The sequence below is a fragment of the Geotrypetes seraphini genome, chromosome 3 (assembly GCF_902459505.1).
Source record: "Geotrypetes seraphini chromosome 3, aGeoSer1.1, whole genome shotgun sequence".
In the NCBI taxonomy this organism is placed as follows: domain Eukaryota; kingdom Metazoa; phylum Chordata; class Amphibia; order Gymnophiona; family Dermophiidae; genus Geotrypetes; species Geotrypetes seraphini.
Window position 1 is genome coordinate 313,883,171 of NC_047086.1, and position 18,604 is coordinate 313,901,774.

General features: G+C 43.1%; 1 protein-coding gene across 1 annotated transcript in view; it reads right to left on the reverse strand.

The window, feature by feature from the left end:
• LOC117357657 (synaptosomal-associated protein 25) overlaps positions 1-18,604 on the reverse strand; it is a 98,526-nt gene that overhangs the window by 62,909 nt on the left and 17,013 nt on the right. The window contains exons 2-3 of the mRNA XM_033938540.1: positions 12,405-12,541; positions 4,870-4,911 (exon numbers count right to left, since the gene is read on the reverse strand). Of these exons, the coding sequence (XP_033794431.1) occupies positions 4,870-4,911; positions 12,405-12,476 (114 nt within the window). The 5' untranslated portion in view covers positions 12,477-12,541. The remainder of the gene's footprint in view (positions 1-4,869; positions 4,912-12,404; positions 12,542-18,604) is intronic.

Sequence of the window (18,604 nt, forward strand, 5' to 3'; positions counted from 1 at the left end):
CCTGCAAGCACCCTCACGCTGCTACCACGTGCTTGCCTTGCCTGGCTGATGATGAATTATAAATCTTGTAGACAACACCGCTGCAAGGGGAAGCATGGCCTGATGTTACCGTAGGTCATGTTTGGAGGCTGTGATTGTGGTTAAGGATTGAAGGGGGAGCTAGTTTCATCACTGAACAGCAACTCAGGGGCTGGAAATGGCTTGGGTGGTAATAGAATATGATATGGATTTGTATTGAGATTTTAACATGTTATTGTTTAGTAATAAAGCTGCGGCCAAATATTTGTTCCATAAATATGGTTGGTGTAATTTAGTATGGGTGAACAGTAGTATAGTATATGGGGAGGGGGAGGAGGCAGTCTACCTCAGGTGCAGTTTTCCTAAGGGCGCAGCACCCTACTTCCTCTTCACCCTCCCCTCTCCTTGCCACGTGTGTACCCCTTGCCTTCCCCATGCCTTTTTTACTTCCCTGGCATGAGGTTGCTGCCCTTATACGCATCGGCGTCCTCTCAGACATCACTTCTGGGACCCACACCTAGGAAGTGATGTCAACGGACGAACCAGTACCGAATTGGGCTTGCTGCTCATGCCGAAGAAGTTAAAAACGTATGGGGAAAGGGAAGGAGGCGTACGTTCTGCTGGGGGTGGGAGCAGAGAAGAATGTGGAGGAAGGGGTGCCACCACCTCAGGTGCCGGTCACCCTTATTATGCCGCTGTGGATGAGTTGTTCTGATAAAAGTGATGGAGTGCTAGTGTTAAACAAAACATCCACTGTTCCCAAGTCAATATTAAAAGACTTCAATTTTTCTTATAGCTCTTATTTTCTTATACACTTCGCCCTCCGTATTCGCGGGGGTTCGGGGCAGAGCTAGCCCGCGAATATTAAAAAACTGCAAATAATATTCAGGCCGGTTCTGCCCCTAACCCCCTCTTCCCTCGGCTATTTTAAGCCGTGAAAGCCCCCCCCCCCCCTATAAGCTTTACCTGGTGGTCTAGCGGGTTTTCAGGCAGGAGCGATCTTCCCACGCTCCTGCCCCATGCAGATCGCTCACAGGAAATGGCTGCCTTGAGCTCCCATAGTCTCTTGAGCCATTTCCTGTGAGCGATCTGCATGGGGCATGAGCGTGGGAAGATCGCTCCTGCCCCGAAAACCCACTAGACCCACTAGGCATAAGGGGGGGGCTTACAGGGCTTAAAATAGCCTGAAAATGAAAATGCATTTTTTAGTTTAAAATCATAAATAAGCGAATCCATAGATATGGAATTCAGGAATACAGTGGGGGAAGTGTTTAAGTTTTCACCTTACCTCAGACCTCAGAAACACAACTTGCTGCTCAAAGTGTAATCATAGCAGCTAGCTTAAGGTGTGCTTCTTCCCTGGTCTTAAATGAGGTTTTTTACTGGCACTCTAAGCACTTTGAAATGTGATGCCACTTTAAATATTGTGAAAATTGCAGGCAAAAAACTCATTTAAGACCAGGGAAGAAGCAACACGTTAAGCTAGCTTCTATGATTACACTTTGAGCAGCGAGTTGTGTTTCTGAGGTCTGAGTTAAGGTGAAAACTTATATAAGAAAATAAGAGCTATAAGAAAAATCGAAGTTTTTTTTTATATTGACATGGGAATGGTGGTTGTTTTCAGTGATTTCTGAAGACCCAAGTTTAACTACTCTAATTAAAACTTAAATACATCTGATTGGGACTCCTGGAGTGCAAGTATTATGCATATTACATTGTAAAATATGTGCATACACAATCAGCTAGGAAACTCATACAGCTACTTTCTAGGGATTAACTGATAAAAGATGACTTATTTTTCTTTTAAAAAGTGGGGTAACATTTATTTTCTACCTGTGGGGGAAAAAACCCCCAAAAACAAAACACAACAAGAAATGGAGATATCAGAAGGTCAAAAAAATGGCTATATTGGATGCATCTGCTTTACATTTTGCAGTGTCAGTTTTATGTAATGGACAAAAAAAAAAAAAAAAATTCCCAGACAATATTGGATTTCAAGTGTCAAGAGAATGCAGTCTGAAACATTTGAATGTAATCTTGAACAGAAAATATGTTCATGTGATTCTGACTGAATTTGGATCCATGTTATTAGATCACAACAATTTATACCCATATTGCTACATGAGAACAAGGTAGGCTGACATGCCTTTTTTTTTTTCCTATTGCAGGCTGTAAGTTTTGTTCACAAATATATATTGCTCAACAAATGTAAAGGGATCTGGTAATAAAGTAGAGCATATACCGTATTTTCACGCATATAACGCGCGCGTTATACACGATTTTACAAACCGTGTATAACCATGCGCGTTATACGCGTGAGCGCGTTGTACAAATTTTTTTTTATATAGTTTCCCCCCCCCGACGTCCGATTCATCACCCCGAAGGACCGCTCGCACCCCCACAGCCTACCCCCCTCCCCCTCCCGCATGGAGAAGCTGCCTACCGTTGTTTCCGGATGCCAGTGAACCCAGCTGCTTCTTCTGCCGGCGGTCCTGCCCCTTCTCTGATCCCTGCGCTGCGCTGTTCTGCTTCCTCTTCCGGCGGTCCCGCCCTTTCTCTGATGTCAGAGAAAGGGCGGGACCGCCGGAAGAGGAAGCAGCGTAGCGCAGGGCTCAGAGAAGGGGCGGGACCACCGGCAGAGGAAGCAGCTGGGCTCACTGGCATCCGGAAACAACGGTAGGCAGCTTCTCCATGCGGGAGGGGGAGGGGGGGAGGCTGTGGGAGTGCGAGCGGTCCTTCGGGTGGGGGTGCGAGTGGTCCTTCAGAAAGGAGAGTCGGGGCGGGCGAAAGGAGAGTTGGGGCGGCGAGAGGAGAGTCGGGGCGGCGAACGGAGAGTCAGGGCGGCGAGAGGAGAGTCGGGGCGGCATGCGTGGTATACGCATGTCGCGCTATAGTAAAAGTTTTTTACATAAATTTCTGTTCCCCGCGTGCTATACCCGTGTGCGGGTTTTACACGGGTGCGCGGTATATGGGTGAAAATACGGTAATTGTAATTTTGCAGAGAGACAGCCTGGTTGAATGTGTTTGAATTCAGATTTTTAAAATACCAAAAAAGCTGTCTGGAGGGAGGGATTTTAAAAGGTACCGGGGGGATGTTTAAAACACCAAGACACCAGATAATGAAGACAAAACTATATTAAATGGATTTTTCCGCTAGACCTCAAACACACAAGGTACTACTTTGCATTTCTATTTGGTTGATTTGATTGTATAAAAGTAATGGATAGCTCTGCTGCTCTGTGGCAGCTGTGAGGTATTTTCCTTTAGTTTATAATATGAGGGGCCGCTGAAAAGTTCTCAGCCCAATCTACAAAGCTGGACCAGTCTCCATCGAGGGCCATATACTTAGTCCAGCAGTTTTTCACTTTTTTTGTTCCACATTGTTTTGACAGAATGAAAAAAGTAGAAAATCACTGGACTAAGGTCTGGATTCAATACATGGCACCGGTATTGTCAGCCGCCAAAAAATGGCCGCCGATCACATGTCAATCACACATTGGCGCCATTTATAGAATTGCAGCTGTTTTTAAAACAGGGGCCTTAAATGTAGACCAGAATTTTACAGGCCTACATTTAAAAGTGCCTGTCTTATGCCTATGGTCACCTAAGGATGCCTATGGCCACTTCTGGCATAAGCCATATCCACCTCAGACCTTAGGTGTGCCTAGGTGCTTCTGTAGGCATTCGAACAATACCTTTCAAAATAGGTGCCATTGATTATTTTTTTAAAACATGCATCCCAATTGGTTAATTAGATGGCAGTAGGATGCCTACCACTGCCTAACTTTGGCACACCGTTACTAGATTCCAGGCCTAAGTGTATGACCCTTGATGGAGACTGCCCCAGCTTTGTTGGATGGGCTGAGAACTTTTCAAAGGCCCCTCATATGATAAACCAAAGCATTATACTGCTTCGGCACCTTAAGATCACCCATTCATCTCTCCCTGTTTCTCATAACTTCCCCCCCCAACCCTTATCTTTCCCCTTGAGTCTATCATTACAATGCTTTTAAGATTCATTTATATATATATATATATATATATATTCTGTCATCTTGTTGTCATACTGTCCTGACCTGAGGAAGAATGTTTTGATCTTCAAATGCTAGTCAAAAATATATTAAATTAGTCTAATATAAAAGAATTAGCTTATATGTGTCTTTCTTTTTTATTACTTCTATTTATTAACCTTTAAAGTGGAGTAACCTGGCAACCACACTACTTCCTTGGTTGTGCTGGCTCCCTATGATGAAAGAAGAAAAGCTGTGCTTTAGTGCCAAGGTTGGGGATGGAGATCGTCCAGAGGTTATACTATGGGCAGGAATAGATAAATAGGAATAAGGAATCCAGATAAAGCCAAATGGAAACTGCCATTGGGCTCTAAAATGAACCACTAGGAACTTTTCTAGTTAGGAGGAAGACATAACAACTTCTTAGAAGTTGTTATGTCTTCTTTCATTCAGTAGCCCTGTGAGAACTGCTAAGCATGTTACCCTGCTGTGCTCCGGGGTAGGGGGAGAAAACATTTCATGAGGTGTAATTAATGTTAATTTGTTGCCTACTCAGTTCATCTGACAAGGTCTTGCCCAGCTCAGCTGATATTCCAAAGCAGACCTTCTTTCCTACTTAGTAGGCCTGAAAGACAATTTTTTGACAACCATAAATCTGTCTTATTAATAACCAAAAATGTTTCTGGTGAATGGCCTTGGTTAACATATATTCTTATACAATGCAGATAGCAGTGCCTCAAAACGTGAGGTCATCATTGTAGAAGCCATGCAGAAGTCAGTTTAAGGGAAAGGAGTAATTAATTTAAAACAATGAATTCTAAAATTCTAAAACAGGACTTACCTCTTCTACAAGCTGCAGCATCCGACGAGTGCTTTCCAGCGACTGAAAAAGAAACCAATTCAGCGTCAGTCCAAACAGAATATCACCAATGGTAGCTCTCATCACAGTAGATTCAAGTTTACAAGTAACACTGGTCCTCTTCTTCCCTGGGCTTGGGAAGTTCGACCATGTCACCAAGGAAAGGAGAACAAGAGATGAGTTATAATCTAAGCACCTTCTCCAGGTCAACAAAGGCTGAAGGCTGATGGGATTAGTTACATGAAAGCTTTTTTTATTTTCCCCTCGACTAGAACTATAATATAGCACATTAAAAAAAGTAGATAGAATTTCAAACTGGTGGACCTCAGAACATTTTTCGGGGCACTGATTGGTTCCTCCTGCTTCTTTGTGCTTCCAGCTCATATGGAATGAGAGTTAGAAACGAGAGCTATAAGTCTTCATATGAAATTATTTTATATCTCCTCATAACTCACCTTACCCTGTCACTCTAATGAAAATCATTAGCCAGATTCCATGAAATCCCTGGCTTCTTCCCAAACCCTGCAAACTTAGGCCCTAAAATCAGGTCACTAGGTGTTACTGTTGTATAATGACTGTGATTCCTTCCCCCCCCTGAGTAAGCATTCCTAGCACTGACTGACCTGGGAAACAGAAGACCTATGAATAAATGAAGATAGACAGATAGATAGATTTTTCTCTATAATGTATTCCTATGAAAAGATGATCAATGCAGTTTACAATCAAAATAACTCAACTAAAACATAGCCAAAATAAAAATTACAAAATAAGCAAAAATTAAAACATCTAAAACAGTGAGCCCAATATTTAACACTATTTAGACGGCCAGGAATGGCTCCTGGCTGTCTAAATAGCACATAGCCAGCTATCCACTGTTATTCAGCATGGCTATCTCAAGCTGAATATCCTGGTCTCTGGATTGGCCAGTGATGAACTATGTCACATAATATAGCCAGTCATCGCCTACATTTAGCGGCTTAATGGCTAAGTTCGATGGCCAAAGACAACTGTCTAAAAATGTGGTATATCTTTGGCTATTGAGACTTAGATGGCTAGTCGATGAATACTGGCACAGCCAGCTATGTCTCTGCTGGCCAAAAATAGACCGGAAATTCAATGCCGGTCACCAGTGATCTCTCGTGGCCTGAGTGTTTTTGCTCCTAAAATAACTATCCCTATCTATCTACTGGAAAGAGAAAGGTATTATGTGCTTATGGAATTTTAAATATTGCTGTTCCAAACACAACTCCAGTGGGAGTGAATTCCATAATTCAATATCTACCACTGATAAAATCAAATCTAGACTTCACCACCAGAAGGGCCCATTGTGAATGTTTTTTTATTTCTATTTATGGTCAGGTGTTTACCAGGATCTTATGGTTGCAAACTTTATTTTGAGTATGTTCATGAGAGAGATTTGCATGCAGTGGAGGGAATACATGCAAATCTCTCATGAATATTCATTGTGGATATCCCCCAAAAGCTGGTTGGTACTGGAGCCCTAGGGCAAATTTGGGAGCCACTGCCTTAATTCAGGTGGCTTCTTTCCTTTCGCAACAAACTCAGGGATTTCTCCAATACTTGAGGGAGCTTCAGTGAAACACTTATCCAAGTTGGTGGGCAGTATTTCAGGTGTGAATTGATTTTTGACAACGTACAATTCCAGTGCAATATAAAGTGAAAACATTTAGGGCTAGATTCACAAATGGCACAGATCAGATCCGATCCGTGAGGGATCTGATCCGTGACTGGAGGGCTGATTTACGAATCGGAATCACGCCCCCATCCGACTTTCGGGATCGCTCTCTAGCGATCCCAACGCATGCCCAGACCATCTGTAGATGATCTGCACATGCTTAACAGCAGCGACCTTTTTTTAAGTTTTATTTTTTTGTTTTTACTCTTCACAAGCTCGTGGTTTTAACCCACTTTAAGCCATGGGTTAAAACCACGGGCTCGTAGTGCAGGGCAGGAGAGTTGGGGTGGCAGGAGAGATTCGGGGCAGGCAGGAGAGTAGATTCACTAGACAGGAGAGCAGATTCGGGAGCAGGAGAGCAGATTTGGGGAGTCGGGGCAAGGAGAAGGAGAGCAGATTCGGGGCAGAGTAGGGCGGCAGGAGAAAATTGGGGCAGAGAGTCGGGGCAGAGAGAGTAGGAGAGTCAGGGGCAGAGAGCTGGAAAGACAACAGGCAGAGCGGGAGATGGTAGTCGGAAAGCTGTGAACGACTGGTCTCCAGTAGTCTCTTGTTTGTAATCGGCCAGCAGGGTTTTGGTATGTGAATCGCTGCCTGCCATCATTTCAATGCCGTTCCCCCTCATTTGCATGCGCGGATTGGAGGATGATCGGGACAGAGGTTAGTGAATTGAGTCGGAGGGAAATTAGGTTGCAAACCGATTGGTACACGATCAGTTTGCTTAGTGAATCTAGCCCTAAGAAAGAGAACCTCAGCTTGGGTAATTGAAAAAGTATTTCAGCCTGAGTGGACAGCCACCGCATGGCGGTTTAAAAAATGTCAATGTTTCCATTGCAAATTTTAACAAACATATGGTTGTGACAAAGGTTACTGGTATGGTTTAAAGTTTGCAATATAACATTCATTATTAAATTTAGGTGCTAGCACATGCTATGAAGGCAATTGTAATAAAGGTATTATAAGTTGATTATTAATATTTTGTATTTTATCATGTTGCAGAGTTATATGAAAAATGAGAAATAATTGAAATGATGTTTGAACGTATTAGGTTTAAGACAGCTTTATTGTAAATTTGGGCAGAAATCATCAGAGACATAACGAGTTTATTAGTAATTGATGGAGAATTATGCCTAGACACCTTTCTCCTTTGGAAACTGTAAGGTCTATTGGTCATATACAGTAGTGGTTCCGGACCCAATGAGGCTGTCCATAGACTAGGGCAGTGCTTCTCAGTGGTGTAGTGAGGATATCAGGTGTCTGGGGCAGTAGCGCCCCTGCGCCCTCCTCCCCCACCCCCCAACTCCTTCCATGCTCCCACACCACACTTGCGCACTTCCTTCCCACCCCATACCTCTTTAAATCTTCACCAGCATGAGCAGCTTCTCCAGCCTGCTGCTTGAACTGGCGTTGGCTTTCCCTCTGATGTCACTTCCTGGCCCCATAACCCAGAAGTGATTTCAGAGGGAACCAGGCAATCAAGAGCCACAGGCCAGAGTAGTTGCTCGCATTGGCAAAGATTTTAAAGAGAAATGGGGGCAGGAAAGGGAGAGCGCAAGTGTGTGTGTGTGTGTGTGTGGGGGGGTGGATAAGTACCAGTGCTCTCACCAAGATGACACCCGGGGCGGTCCTCCCCCCTTACTACGCCACTGGTTCTTCTCAACTCAGTCATCAGGGTACACCCACCCAGGTTTTCAGGATATCCACAATGAATGTGAATGAGATAAATTTGAATACCAAGGAGACAGTGCATGCAAATATCTCATGCATATTTAATATGAATATCCTGGATACCCAACTGGCTAGGTGTGTACTGAGGACAGGATTCAGAAATACAGGACTAGGTTTTCTAAGTTTAAAAAGGTAGGATTCCAAAGCTGTGCAAACTTCATTTACTTCCCTTTGATTGACTCATAATGTGTGCCCTTACCAGGAGACTAAAGACCTTGTAACTTTAACTCATGCCCAGTTATAATGGGCTTTTATGTTGGGCTGACCAAAACATTTATGCTGGCTTCAGTTGTTACAAATTATTGCAACACACCTGCTAGGCATGATCATGAGATTCTGCAGTTGAGGAGTTTGTACTAACTGCCCATTGAAATTAGTTTCTTCAACATTTAGGGCCCCTTTTACAAAGTCACGGTAATGATTCTCCAGTGGAAAATGCACAGAAACCCATAGGAATTGAATGGGCTTTGGTGTATTTGCCATGGGAGAATTGCTACCACAGCTTTGTATAAGGGGCCCTTAGGCCTTTGCATGATTCCAACCCCAAATATTTCACTAATTTTCTGGTCGATCACCCCCTCTCTAGAATACTGCATTCTTTAACACAAATTTTATTACAGGTTTCTAATTTAAAACAAACATTAAAAAGTGTTGTTGTTGTTTTTAATTCTGCCCTGTTCAGCATACTGTAAGAGCCAGACTACAGGTATCTTGTATTTTGAGGGAAAAAAAAGTTATTTTATTTGGCTTTTGGCTTATGGTAGGATCAGTGGCGTACCAAGGGTGGGGTGGGGGTTGCACCCTAGGGGGGTGCACAGCCGGCTGGGTCAGGGTGGTATGGAAGGGTGGTGGAGGGAGAGAATGGGGCAGGGTGGTATGGAAGGGTAGTGGAAGGAGAGAAAGGGGGCAGATGCTGATGGAATTAGTGTGCAGGGAAAGGAGAGAGAGACATAAGTGGGAAGGATACTGGATGGAATTGGGTTGGAGGGAAAGAAAGGGAGCAGATGCTCATGGAATTGGTGTGTAGGGAAAGGGGAGAGAGACATAAGTGGAAAGGATACTGGATGAAATTGGGTTAGAGGAAAAGAAAGGGGGCAGATGCTGATGGAATTGGTGTGCGGAGAAAGGATGCTGGATGGAATTGGGTTGAAGGGAAAAAAAGGAGGCAGATGCTGATGGAAGTGGGGGGAAAGGGAGAGTTGAGAGTGAAATGCCAGACCATGGGGGTGTGGGAGAGAGAAGGGAAGAAGAGGAGAGAGATGCCAGACCACTGGAGGAGGGAAGGGAAGAAGATGGACGCCAGACCAATGGGGGTGAAGGGAGAGATGGAAGAGGAAGGAATTAAGTTTCTGGAAGGAGAACAGAAGGAGAGAAGATGCCATATAGAAGGGGAAGAGAGAGGGTAGACAGTGGATGAAAGGAAGAGAGTGACAAGAAGATGAACCAGAGAAAGCAGAAACCAGAGAAGACAAAGGTAGAAAAAATATTTCTATTTATTTATTTTTTGCTTTAGGGGACATGTATCACTGTTTCTGTGGTGTTGCATTGTAAGCAGAGTCCAGCTTCTTGGTGGTTCAGTTTAACCTTTTCTGCGTATTTCTATTTTATCCCCCCCTTTTACAAAACTGTAGAGCGTTTTTTAGCACCGGTGGTAACAGCTCTAATGCCCAGAATTCTATGAACATCTGAGCTGTTACCACCGTGGCAAAAACCACGCTACAGGTTTGTAAAAGGGGGAGGGGTTAGTTTGTGATTACATATTCTATACTAGGCGAAGGTGTTTTCTATGTTCTGTGTGTTTGAAAGACATGGTTTTCTGTTAGGATTGACTGTGCAGGAATGATCTGTACTAGTCTGGCTTGTTTAGTTTTACAATGGGTGTATTGATGTACTGCTCACTGCAGTAAGTAAGATGCTGCCTTTTCCTAGGTACACTCTTGTGTGACGTTTGGATTGTTACTAAAAATCATGTTTTTCCTACAGATGGGGGGGGTCAAAAAATGATGGGCCCCGGGTGTCACATATGCTAGGTACGCCACTGGGTAGAACATTCTACACATTATGTCATGTGTCATTTAGAAGGCAATTCAATAACTCCCCCCCCCCCCACACACACATTTTTATAAAGCCACGCTTTTGGCTTCCACTGCGGTAACTGCCTCAAAGCACAAGGCATCCACTAGTGCAGCTTTGTAAAAGGGGGTGGGATGGGGTGGTAAATGAGGTCACAACAAAAGAAGATGACCCGGATTTCCACAGAAGAAAAAAAGACAATCCAAACAAACAAGGCTGTGGAAATTCAATGTTCTTCTGTGTCCAGCGCTTAGTTGCTTTACTGTTTGGCAGTTACATTTGGTTCTTTTAAGGCTAGTCCAGCTTTTGATGTTATTCCACATTTGTAAAGTTCACATTATCAACATCTTGGATTTCTGAGGAAGGCATGTTTTGCCGAAACACAGCCTGTGTTGGGTCCTTCTGTCAAAAATGTGGACTTTGTATTTTAAAAGAATTTGTTGAATAAAATCAGTGGTAAATGAGGTGTCTGAATCTGCATGCTTCTTACATACATTAATATATCAAAATCAAAAGTTGTTGAAACCGATAATGTCAAGTAGATATGCTGAAACCAGAGCCGCTGCTTTTTCTATTGTAGGTATTAAGTTATGGAACGCATTGGTGGAACAGTTATGGCTATGCTCTGATTGGTTATGATTTAAAAAATAATTGAAAACACAATTGTTTCTTACAGTATTTTTGTGAAATGTTCAAGGTTTTCAGTAGCAAAGTGGTTATTTTACGAGTACAGTTCCCCTTTCGAATCTGTGGTTTCAGGACCCGCAGATTCGGTTATTCATGATTTTTTTTTTTAACAAAACTCTGCATCGGACCTTCCCCAGACCTTACCTGATGTTCTAGCGGCGACGCGGGGCAGGATTGATCATCCTATGCTCCTGCCCCATGCAGAGCCATCATTAAAATGGCTGCCATGAGTTGCCGTTGTAGTCTACAACGGGAACTCAAGGCAGACATTTTGATGATGGCTTTGCACGGGGCAGGAGCGTAGGACAATCGATCCTGCCCTGCGTCGCCACTAGACCACCAGGGAAGGTCTGGGACACAGGAGGGAGGTGGGGGTGGGTCAGAACCAGCCCTAAAAATTAACCGTGATTTTTCAATATTCGCGGGCCAGCTCTGCCCCTAACCCCCGCGAATATTGAGGTTCTGCTGTAGTTGTTATGGAGATTTTGCTTTGTGATGTTTATTCCTAGATTTTTATGGCTAAGCTCACAACACATTTTTGGCAGTGAAACTAACCAAAAGGTTTCTGAAGTATAGTAGTATAGCATATTGGGTGGTAAAACTTTGATTAATTATTTCCAGAAAAGCTGGCTCTATTTCCTACAATGACCAAAAAAGATCTCAAATGCCTCCAGCGTGTACAAAATGCAGCAATCTGCCTCCTACACAACCTCAACTACCATGACCCTATCTTCCCAGCCCTCCGCGCAGAGCACTGGCTCCCGATCAACCAATGCTGTGCTTTCAAGGCCCTGGTGATAGCACATAAAAGAATCTACACCACCACCCCAGCATACAGCGGATCCAAGCTAATCCTGTACACCCCCACCCGCCTCCTCCGCTCTGAAACGGAGAAATGCCTATGCATCCCCCCCAGGAAGGTCTCTTCTGTCAGAAACTGCCCGCAAACGCTCCTACAGCCACTTCATTCCCCATCTCTGGAACCAACTCCCCCCACAAATTAGACTACAGAACTCTCTGATGACCTTCCGGAAAGCAGGAAAGACCTTCCTCTTCAACTGATTTTCTAAATGCAAACTACCTCTTGACCCCCTTTTATTCCCCCTCCTTTCTGCACTCTCCTGTACAGTACTTAAGTTGCTGTATAGTCTTTGAACTATCCAAAATGTACTTAAGTTGCTGTATAGTCTTGTACTGTCCAAAATGTTTTCCATTGTGAATGTTGGCTTGTAATCCATTCTGAGCTACTGGGAGGACGGGATAGAAATCGAAATAAATAAATAAATACAATGGGCACCTATTAAGCATAAGTGGATACAGAACACATTCCTCTCACCTCATCAGCCAGCTGGTCAGCACGTCGCTGCATCTCCTCCAGCTCATTGCGCATATCTGCGTCGTCTGCCATGGCGGCTTTTGGATTATTTACAGCAGCTTCCAATCAAAAGATCTGCAACTGGTTTCCGTAAAAACCTGTAACACATCCAGTGTGAAAATTTACATTCTCATCATATTCTGTGCCATTGGGTATGATCAAATATTTACAAGAATCTTTTTTTCTTTGTAAAGGACCACAATGTGAAAAGTATATTAAAGTGTAGTTTAGTTTATTGTAATTTCTAGCCCGCCTTTATCCAAGGTAGATTACAAAATATACTGTACATACACAATAAACATAGCTCCAGTACAAAGAATTATGCCTCACTCTGCATATGGCGAAAGTGCTGAGCACATAAGCCCAACATGAAGGAAATGTAAATGTGTGTGTCAGCAGTTACATGCTATAGGGCAGGGATCTCAAAGTCCCTCCTTGAGGGCCGCAATCCAGTCTGGTTTTCAGGATTTCCCCAATGAATATGCATTGAAAGCAGTGCATGCACATAGATCTCATACATATTCATTGGGGAAATCCTGAAAACCCGACTGGATTGCAGCTCTCAAGGAGGGACTTTGAGATCCCTGGTATAGAGGCTGATTCTTTGTAAAGGCATCTAGCGCAGTGGTTCCCAACCAGCCAGTTGGGTTTTTGGGATAGCCCTAATGAATATGCATGAGAGAGATTTGCATACAATAGAAGTGACAGGTATGCAAATCTGCCCCATGCATATTCATTAGTGTTATCCTGAAAATCTGACTGGCTGGTAGTCCCCCCAGGATAGGGTTGAGAACCATTGATCTAGAGGCCTGATAGTCAGTGCTATTTAATCAGATAGGATAGGCTCCTATCTGGTCAAGCAGCACTGAAACCAAGTAGAAAAAGGATTCGGGCACCATAATCAAAATGGAAACAGAAATTTGGAAGTTGGAAGGGCTTATCTTTTACTTAGAAAAATATCCTGGCCTTTCAATTTGGATATGATATGATTGATTACAATAATTGAAGAAGGGTGGGCGGGTTGAGATATAATTTTTATGCTTTTATGAATATATGTGAAAGAATTTCAAGTGTTATATTGTAGATATTAATGACATATTCCTTTACACATGTTGTAAGATTTTAAAATGAATAAAGAATATAAAAAAAGAAAGAAATGCTCAGTTTTCTTTCAGTTAGAGAATTCAGACTGAGACACACAAAATGTGACTTTCTCTCTCTCTTTGAGAAACACACACATATTCTCTCTGTCTTTCTGCGAAGCACACTCACACTCTTTTTCTGCTTCTCTGACAAACATGTGCATAATCTCTCTCTCTCTTTTTTCTATATCTGAAATACACATACTTTCCCTCTGATTCTCTCCCTGAGGACCACACGCAGTCAGTTTCTCTGACTAACCATCAATAAAACCCGAGCAAAGTCACTTAAGGTAGTAACTATTAACCTAAAAAAACTTTTGCTTTTTTCATGGCCAACTCTATGCAACATGCTTATATCCTAATTCCTTTTAATCAAAATCTCATTGAATAGATTAGTTTATTTGACATTTACGTTTTTATAATATATCAACTATTAGACAATGGATTTCTGCATATCACTGAGAAAAATGATTAATTCCTGTCAGGTCAAAATTCATCAGAGCTTATCCAAATAGTAGGGCTTCTTAAATCATGTTGACCGGATTATACCAGCAGCACTTACCTGGACAGATCCAGGCAGATCACTAAGAGCTATCTGGTTATTGCCAAGGAGATCTGGGAGAACAGCTGGGGCAGATCAGAAGGCTATCTGGCAATGTACCACCGATATTCAATGCCAGTGCCGGATAGGTAAACAAGCAAGTAGGACCACACAAGAAGCAGTCCTATGTCTGATTAGTTATTTGAGAACTGCACTGAATATCCATTGTACCTGGGTAACTTCTAGAGAGCTGAAAACCTGGATATTCAGTGTCAGACTTGGATAAGGACCAGCACTCAATATTTCGGTCTAGTTCAGCCTATGATGCTCAGTGTTTAAAAAAAAAAAAACAACCAAAACCCTACTGATTTCCATGGCTGAAAATTGGCCTACATTACATTACATTACATTACATTAGTGATTTCTATTCCGCTTGTGCCTTGCGGTTCTAAGCGGATTACAAGTTAGAGGACTGGACATTTCCAGTAGTATTGCAGTACATGTAATCAGGAATGTGTCTAGTTACAATTGTTAGTCTGGACTTTTCCAGGAGAAATTGATAGCAGGTAGTAGATAGTGATAGGTTGTTTAGTCGAATAGAGATAATACTGTCTGGATTCAGGGTGTTGCTGGTGGTGGTGATGGAGGTGGTCATGTGAGCATTTTCTAATACTTTTGTGCTTGTTGCAGGTTTCTGGATCTTGCTGTGGCTTGTCAAGTAAAACTGACATTTCAGCCATCGTGCTGTGGCTTCTTTATTCAGGGTATGCTGTGAGGTTTGCAGTTTGCCTTTATATAGTTGGATACAAATTTGAATTTTAGTGGGAAAATCAATTGGTTTCTTTTTCCCATAGAGTGGAAAAGTCTCTGGTGAGTTTAAAGATGTTCTCCCTGTGAAGTTGGGTTATATGTTCTCTCAGAGTTTTCAGGTCTTGCTGCATCTTGTCAGGTAGAACCGGTGTTTCAGCCATCATGCTCTGGATTTCTTCAGGGTTTGCTATGAGGTCTGCAGGTGGAGGGCATAATAAAAAAAGGTCTAAGTCCCCTTTTTGGCCTAAGGCCTTAAACATTGAAAGTAGTGAAAGGAAAATGTCCATTATCAAAACAAACGTCCAAAAGGAGTTTAAAAAAAAAAAATAATGGCATGCCTCTACGTTCAGCTGTTTAAACGCCCAGACCACCACTATGTCTACACCAGGGGTGCCCACACTTTTTTGACTCGCGAGCTACTTTTAAAATGACCAAGTCAAAATGATCTACCAACAATAAAATAAAAAAAAAACACACAACGCACACTGTACGCATAGAATTGTTAATTATCATTCCTATTCCGGGGGTTTTTCAAAGAGGTCAAAGCAGATGACTCTATACACTGTCACCTCAGTAACAACCATACAAAAATAGACAAATACCCACCTCCTCCCTTTTTACTAAACCACAATAGCAGTTTTTAGCGCAGGGAGCTTCGCTGAATGCCCAGCGCTGCTCTCGACGCTCATAGGCTCCCTGCGCTAAAAACCACTATTGCAATTTAGTAAAAGGGGACCATATTGTAAAATATAGACAGCAGATATAAATTCAGACACATTTTGATCACTAAATTTAAAATAAAATCATTTTTCCTACCTTGTCTGGTGATTTCATGAGTCTCTGGTTGCACTTTCTTCTTCTGACTGTGCATCCAATCTTTCTTTCAGCCTGTATGCTTCCTCTCCTCCACACCTCATTCCCTCCCCCAACTTTTTCTTCCTCTCTCCCTGACCTTTCTTTCTTTCTCTCTTCATGCCCCCTTTCTTTTTTTCTGTTTCTCTTCTTTCCTTCTGTTTCCCTGCCTGCCCCCTTTCTTTCTTTCTCCCTGCCCTTCCCCAAGCCATTGCCACTGCCGCTGCCATCGGGGAACAGGACCCAATTTCTTCAGGGTTTGCTATGAGGTCAATTCTGCCATCGGAGAGGAAGTTCCGTCCAGCCAGGTAGCGATTGGCTGGCCCGAACTTCCTCTCCACGGCAGAATTGACGTCGGGGAGAGGAAGATTGATCGGCCCGATAGATCACCAAGGCAAAGTTAGTCCTGGATGATCGACTCACTTTGCCTTGGCGAGTTACCGGTTGATCGCGATCGACCTATTGGGCACCCCTGGTCTACACTAACAACATATAATCAACCAAAAATAGCCTAAGTCCCTCTTGCCCCGCGAGCCTCCCCGACAACATCAGGGCAAGAGGGAGCCCAATCCCTCTTGCCCCACGAGCCGTGAGCCTTCCCAACAACATTGGGGCAAGAGGGAGCCCAAGCCCTCTTGCCCGAGCCGCAACCCCCCTCCCCTACCAATGACGATCGGGCCAGGAGGAACCCCAAGCCCTCCTGGCCAGGCGACTCCCCCTTCCCCCCACCCTCACTAAGATACAGACAGGAGGGATCCCAGGCCCTCCTGCCCTCGACGCACCCCCTCCCACGATCGCCCCCCCTGAACCCCTGATAGGCCCCCCACCCTGCCGACCTGTCTTCTCTGTCCATTGAGGCTTGCAATAATTTTCATCAACATTCAAAATCAACACTCAAAATCAAACAGGGGCCCTCATCAGTGGTACTTATCTGGATAATAGGTACCAGACTAAATTAAATAATAAATTTATGGCCCATTATTCAAAGCCACTTATCTAGATAGCAAAATCTTTTTTCTATAGGTTTCCAGCCCCTGATCAATCAAATTTGTATTTAACTCTTTAATCTTATTGTCCTGAACCACGAGACCATGCCATTTTCATCCAGCTCCTTCATTAATATGCTGGACTAGTAAATGGGCTTAGTGTGTCCTTACACATGCTAAGCCTATTTCTAGCACAGCTGTCAAAATTGACTTTTCTATTTGTTGTATTTCTTGCCAAGCAGATGTTAGCATTAGCCCATTACCATTTTAAAAAATTAATGAAGGAGCATTCACCACCTCCTATTTAGGAGGTGCTAAGGGCTCCTGCATTATGGATGTGCTAAGCAGTTAATTCAGAGGTAATGTCAGCATGGCAGCTAATTAGTGCATCCATGCCCATTCTCTGCCTCTGACACACCCCTTCCCAAAAAAATAAATACCACATGTGTAGCATGCACAGATGGCAAAACTAAAACAGAACACTTTAGCACATCTTGCTTTCGGCCATATTTCCTGTGTTAGGCACATGCTAGCACCTGACACAGCTTAGATATAGGGACCCTAATTTGACAGTGACAGCAGTGGGTTTAGGCTATTAACAGTACCTCTTTAAATGAGAGAGTCAAGTTATTTTAGTTAACATAGTAACATAGTAGATGATGGCAGATAAAGACCTGAATGGCCCATCCAATCTACACAACAAGATAAACTCATAGTACAAGGGGAATTCAATAATTTATCTACCTCAGTAGGAAAGATAAGAGTTTTCAAAAAATGTTTGTTTTATTTTTTAATGTAGTCTCCTGATAGCACCATACACTTTATCCACTATTCCTGCAATGACTTGAACCCTTTTGAAAAGGATTCTTCTGTTTGACCTTCAAACCAGGGTGTCACAGCTTCCTTGACATCTTTATCACTTGAAAACTGCGGTCCATGGAGAGATTTCTTCAAAACTCGGAACAGAAACCAGGTCAGGACTATAGGGTAGATAGTTCAGCTGTTGAAACACACATTCTCGGATAGCAGCCTCTGATCATCGTGACATGTGCACCGGCGCATTGTCGTGAAGAAGCAGCATGTCTGCTGTGAGTTTTCCTAATTTTTTCTCCTTGATTGACTCCTGCAAAGTGATCATTGTGTTGGCTTATCTCTCCCTAGTTATGGTTGTCTTGTGTGGCATGAACTCCGGAAGCAAAAGTCCTTCATCACCCCAGAAGACTGTTGCAATGACTTTGATTTTTGTCTTGAACTTTTTTGGGATGGGAAATGACTTGTGCTTCCACTGCATTGACTCCATTTTGGACTCAGCATCTCTGTGATAGACCCATCTCCAAGCACCAAACAATGAAAACAATTCACTTGGTCGTCATGGAGCATTTCTAAGTTCTCCGGACAGCACTGGAGCCTTGTGACTTTCTGACATGACATCAGCATTCTTGAAACCCATCTTGCACTAACCTTGGACACGCCCAAGGACACACCAACCTTTTATGAATTATTTTCCAAATTGTACCTGCCAAGATATCCATTTCTTCAGCTATTTGGAAAACCTTAATGCGTCTTTCTTGCACATTTCCACAGGTCATCCAGTGTGAGGGATTGTACCGCCAACATGTTTCATCCAAATGGGTTTTCTCAAGGCTCATATCCCTTTGTTATGCTTACCGCTGCTACAACTGACCACTGAAATTTATTGATTTTTTAAAAAAATTTCAGTAGTCGGTTGTATCAGTGATAAGCTTAACAAAGGGATATGAGCCTTGAGAAAACCCTTCGGGTGAAACATGTTGGCGGTACAATCCCGGAAAATAAGACTACAATCATAAG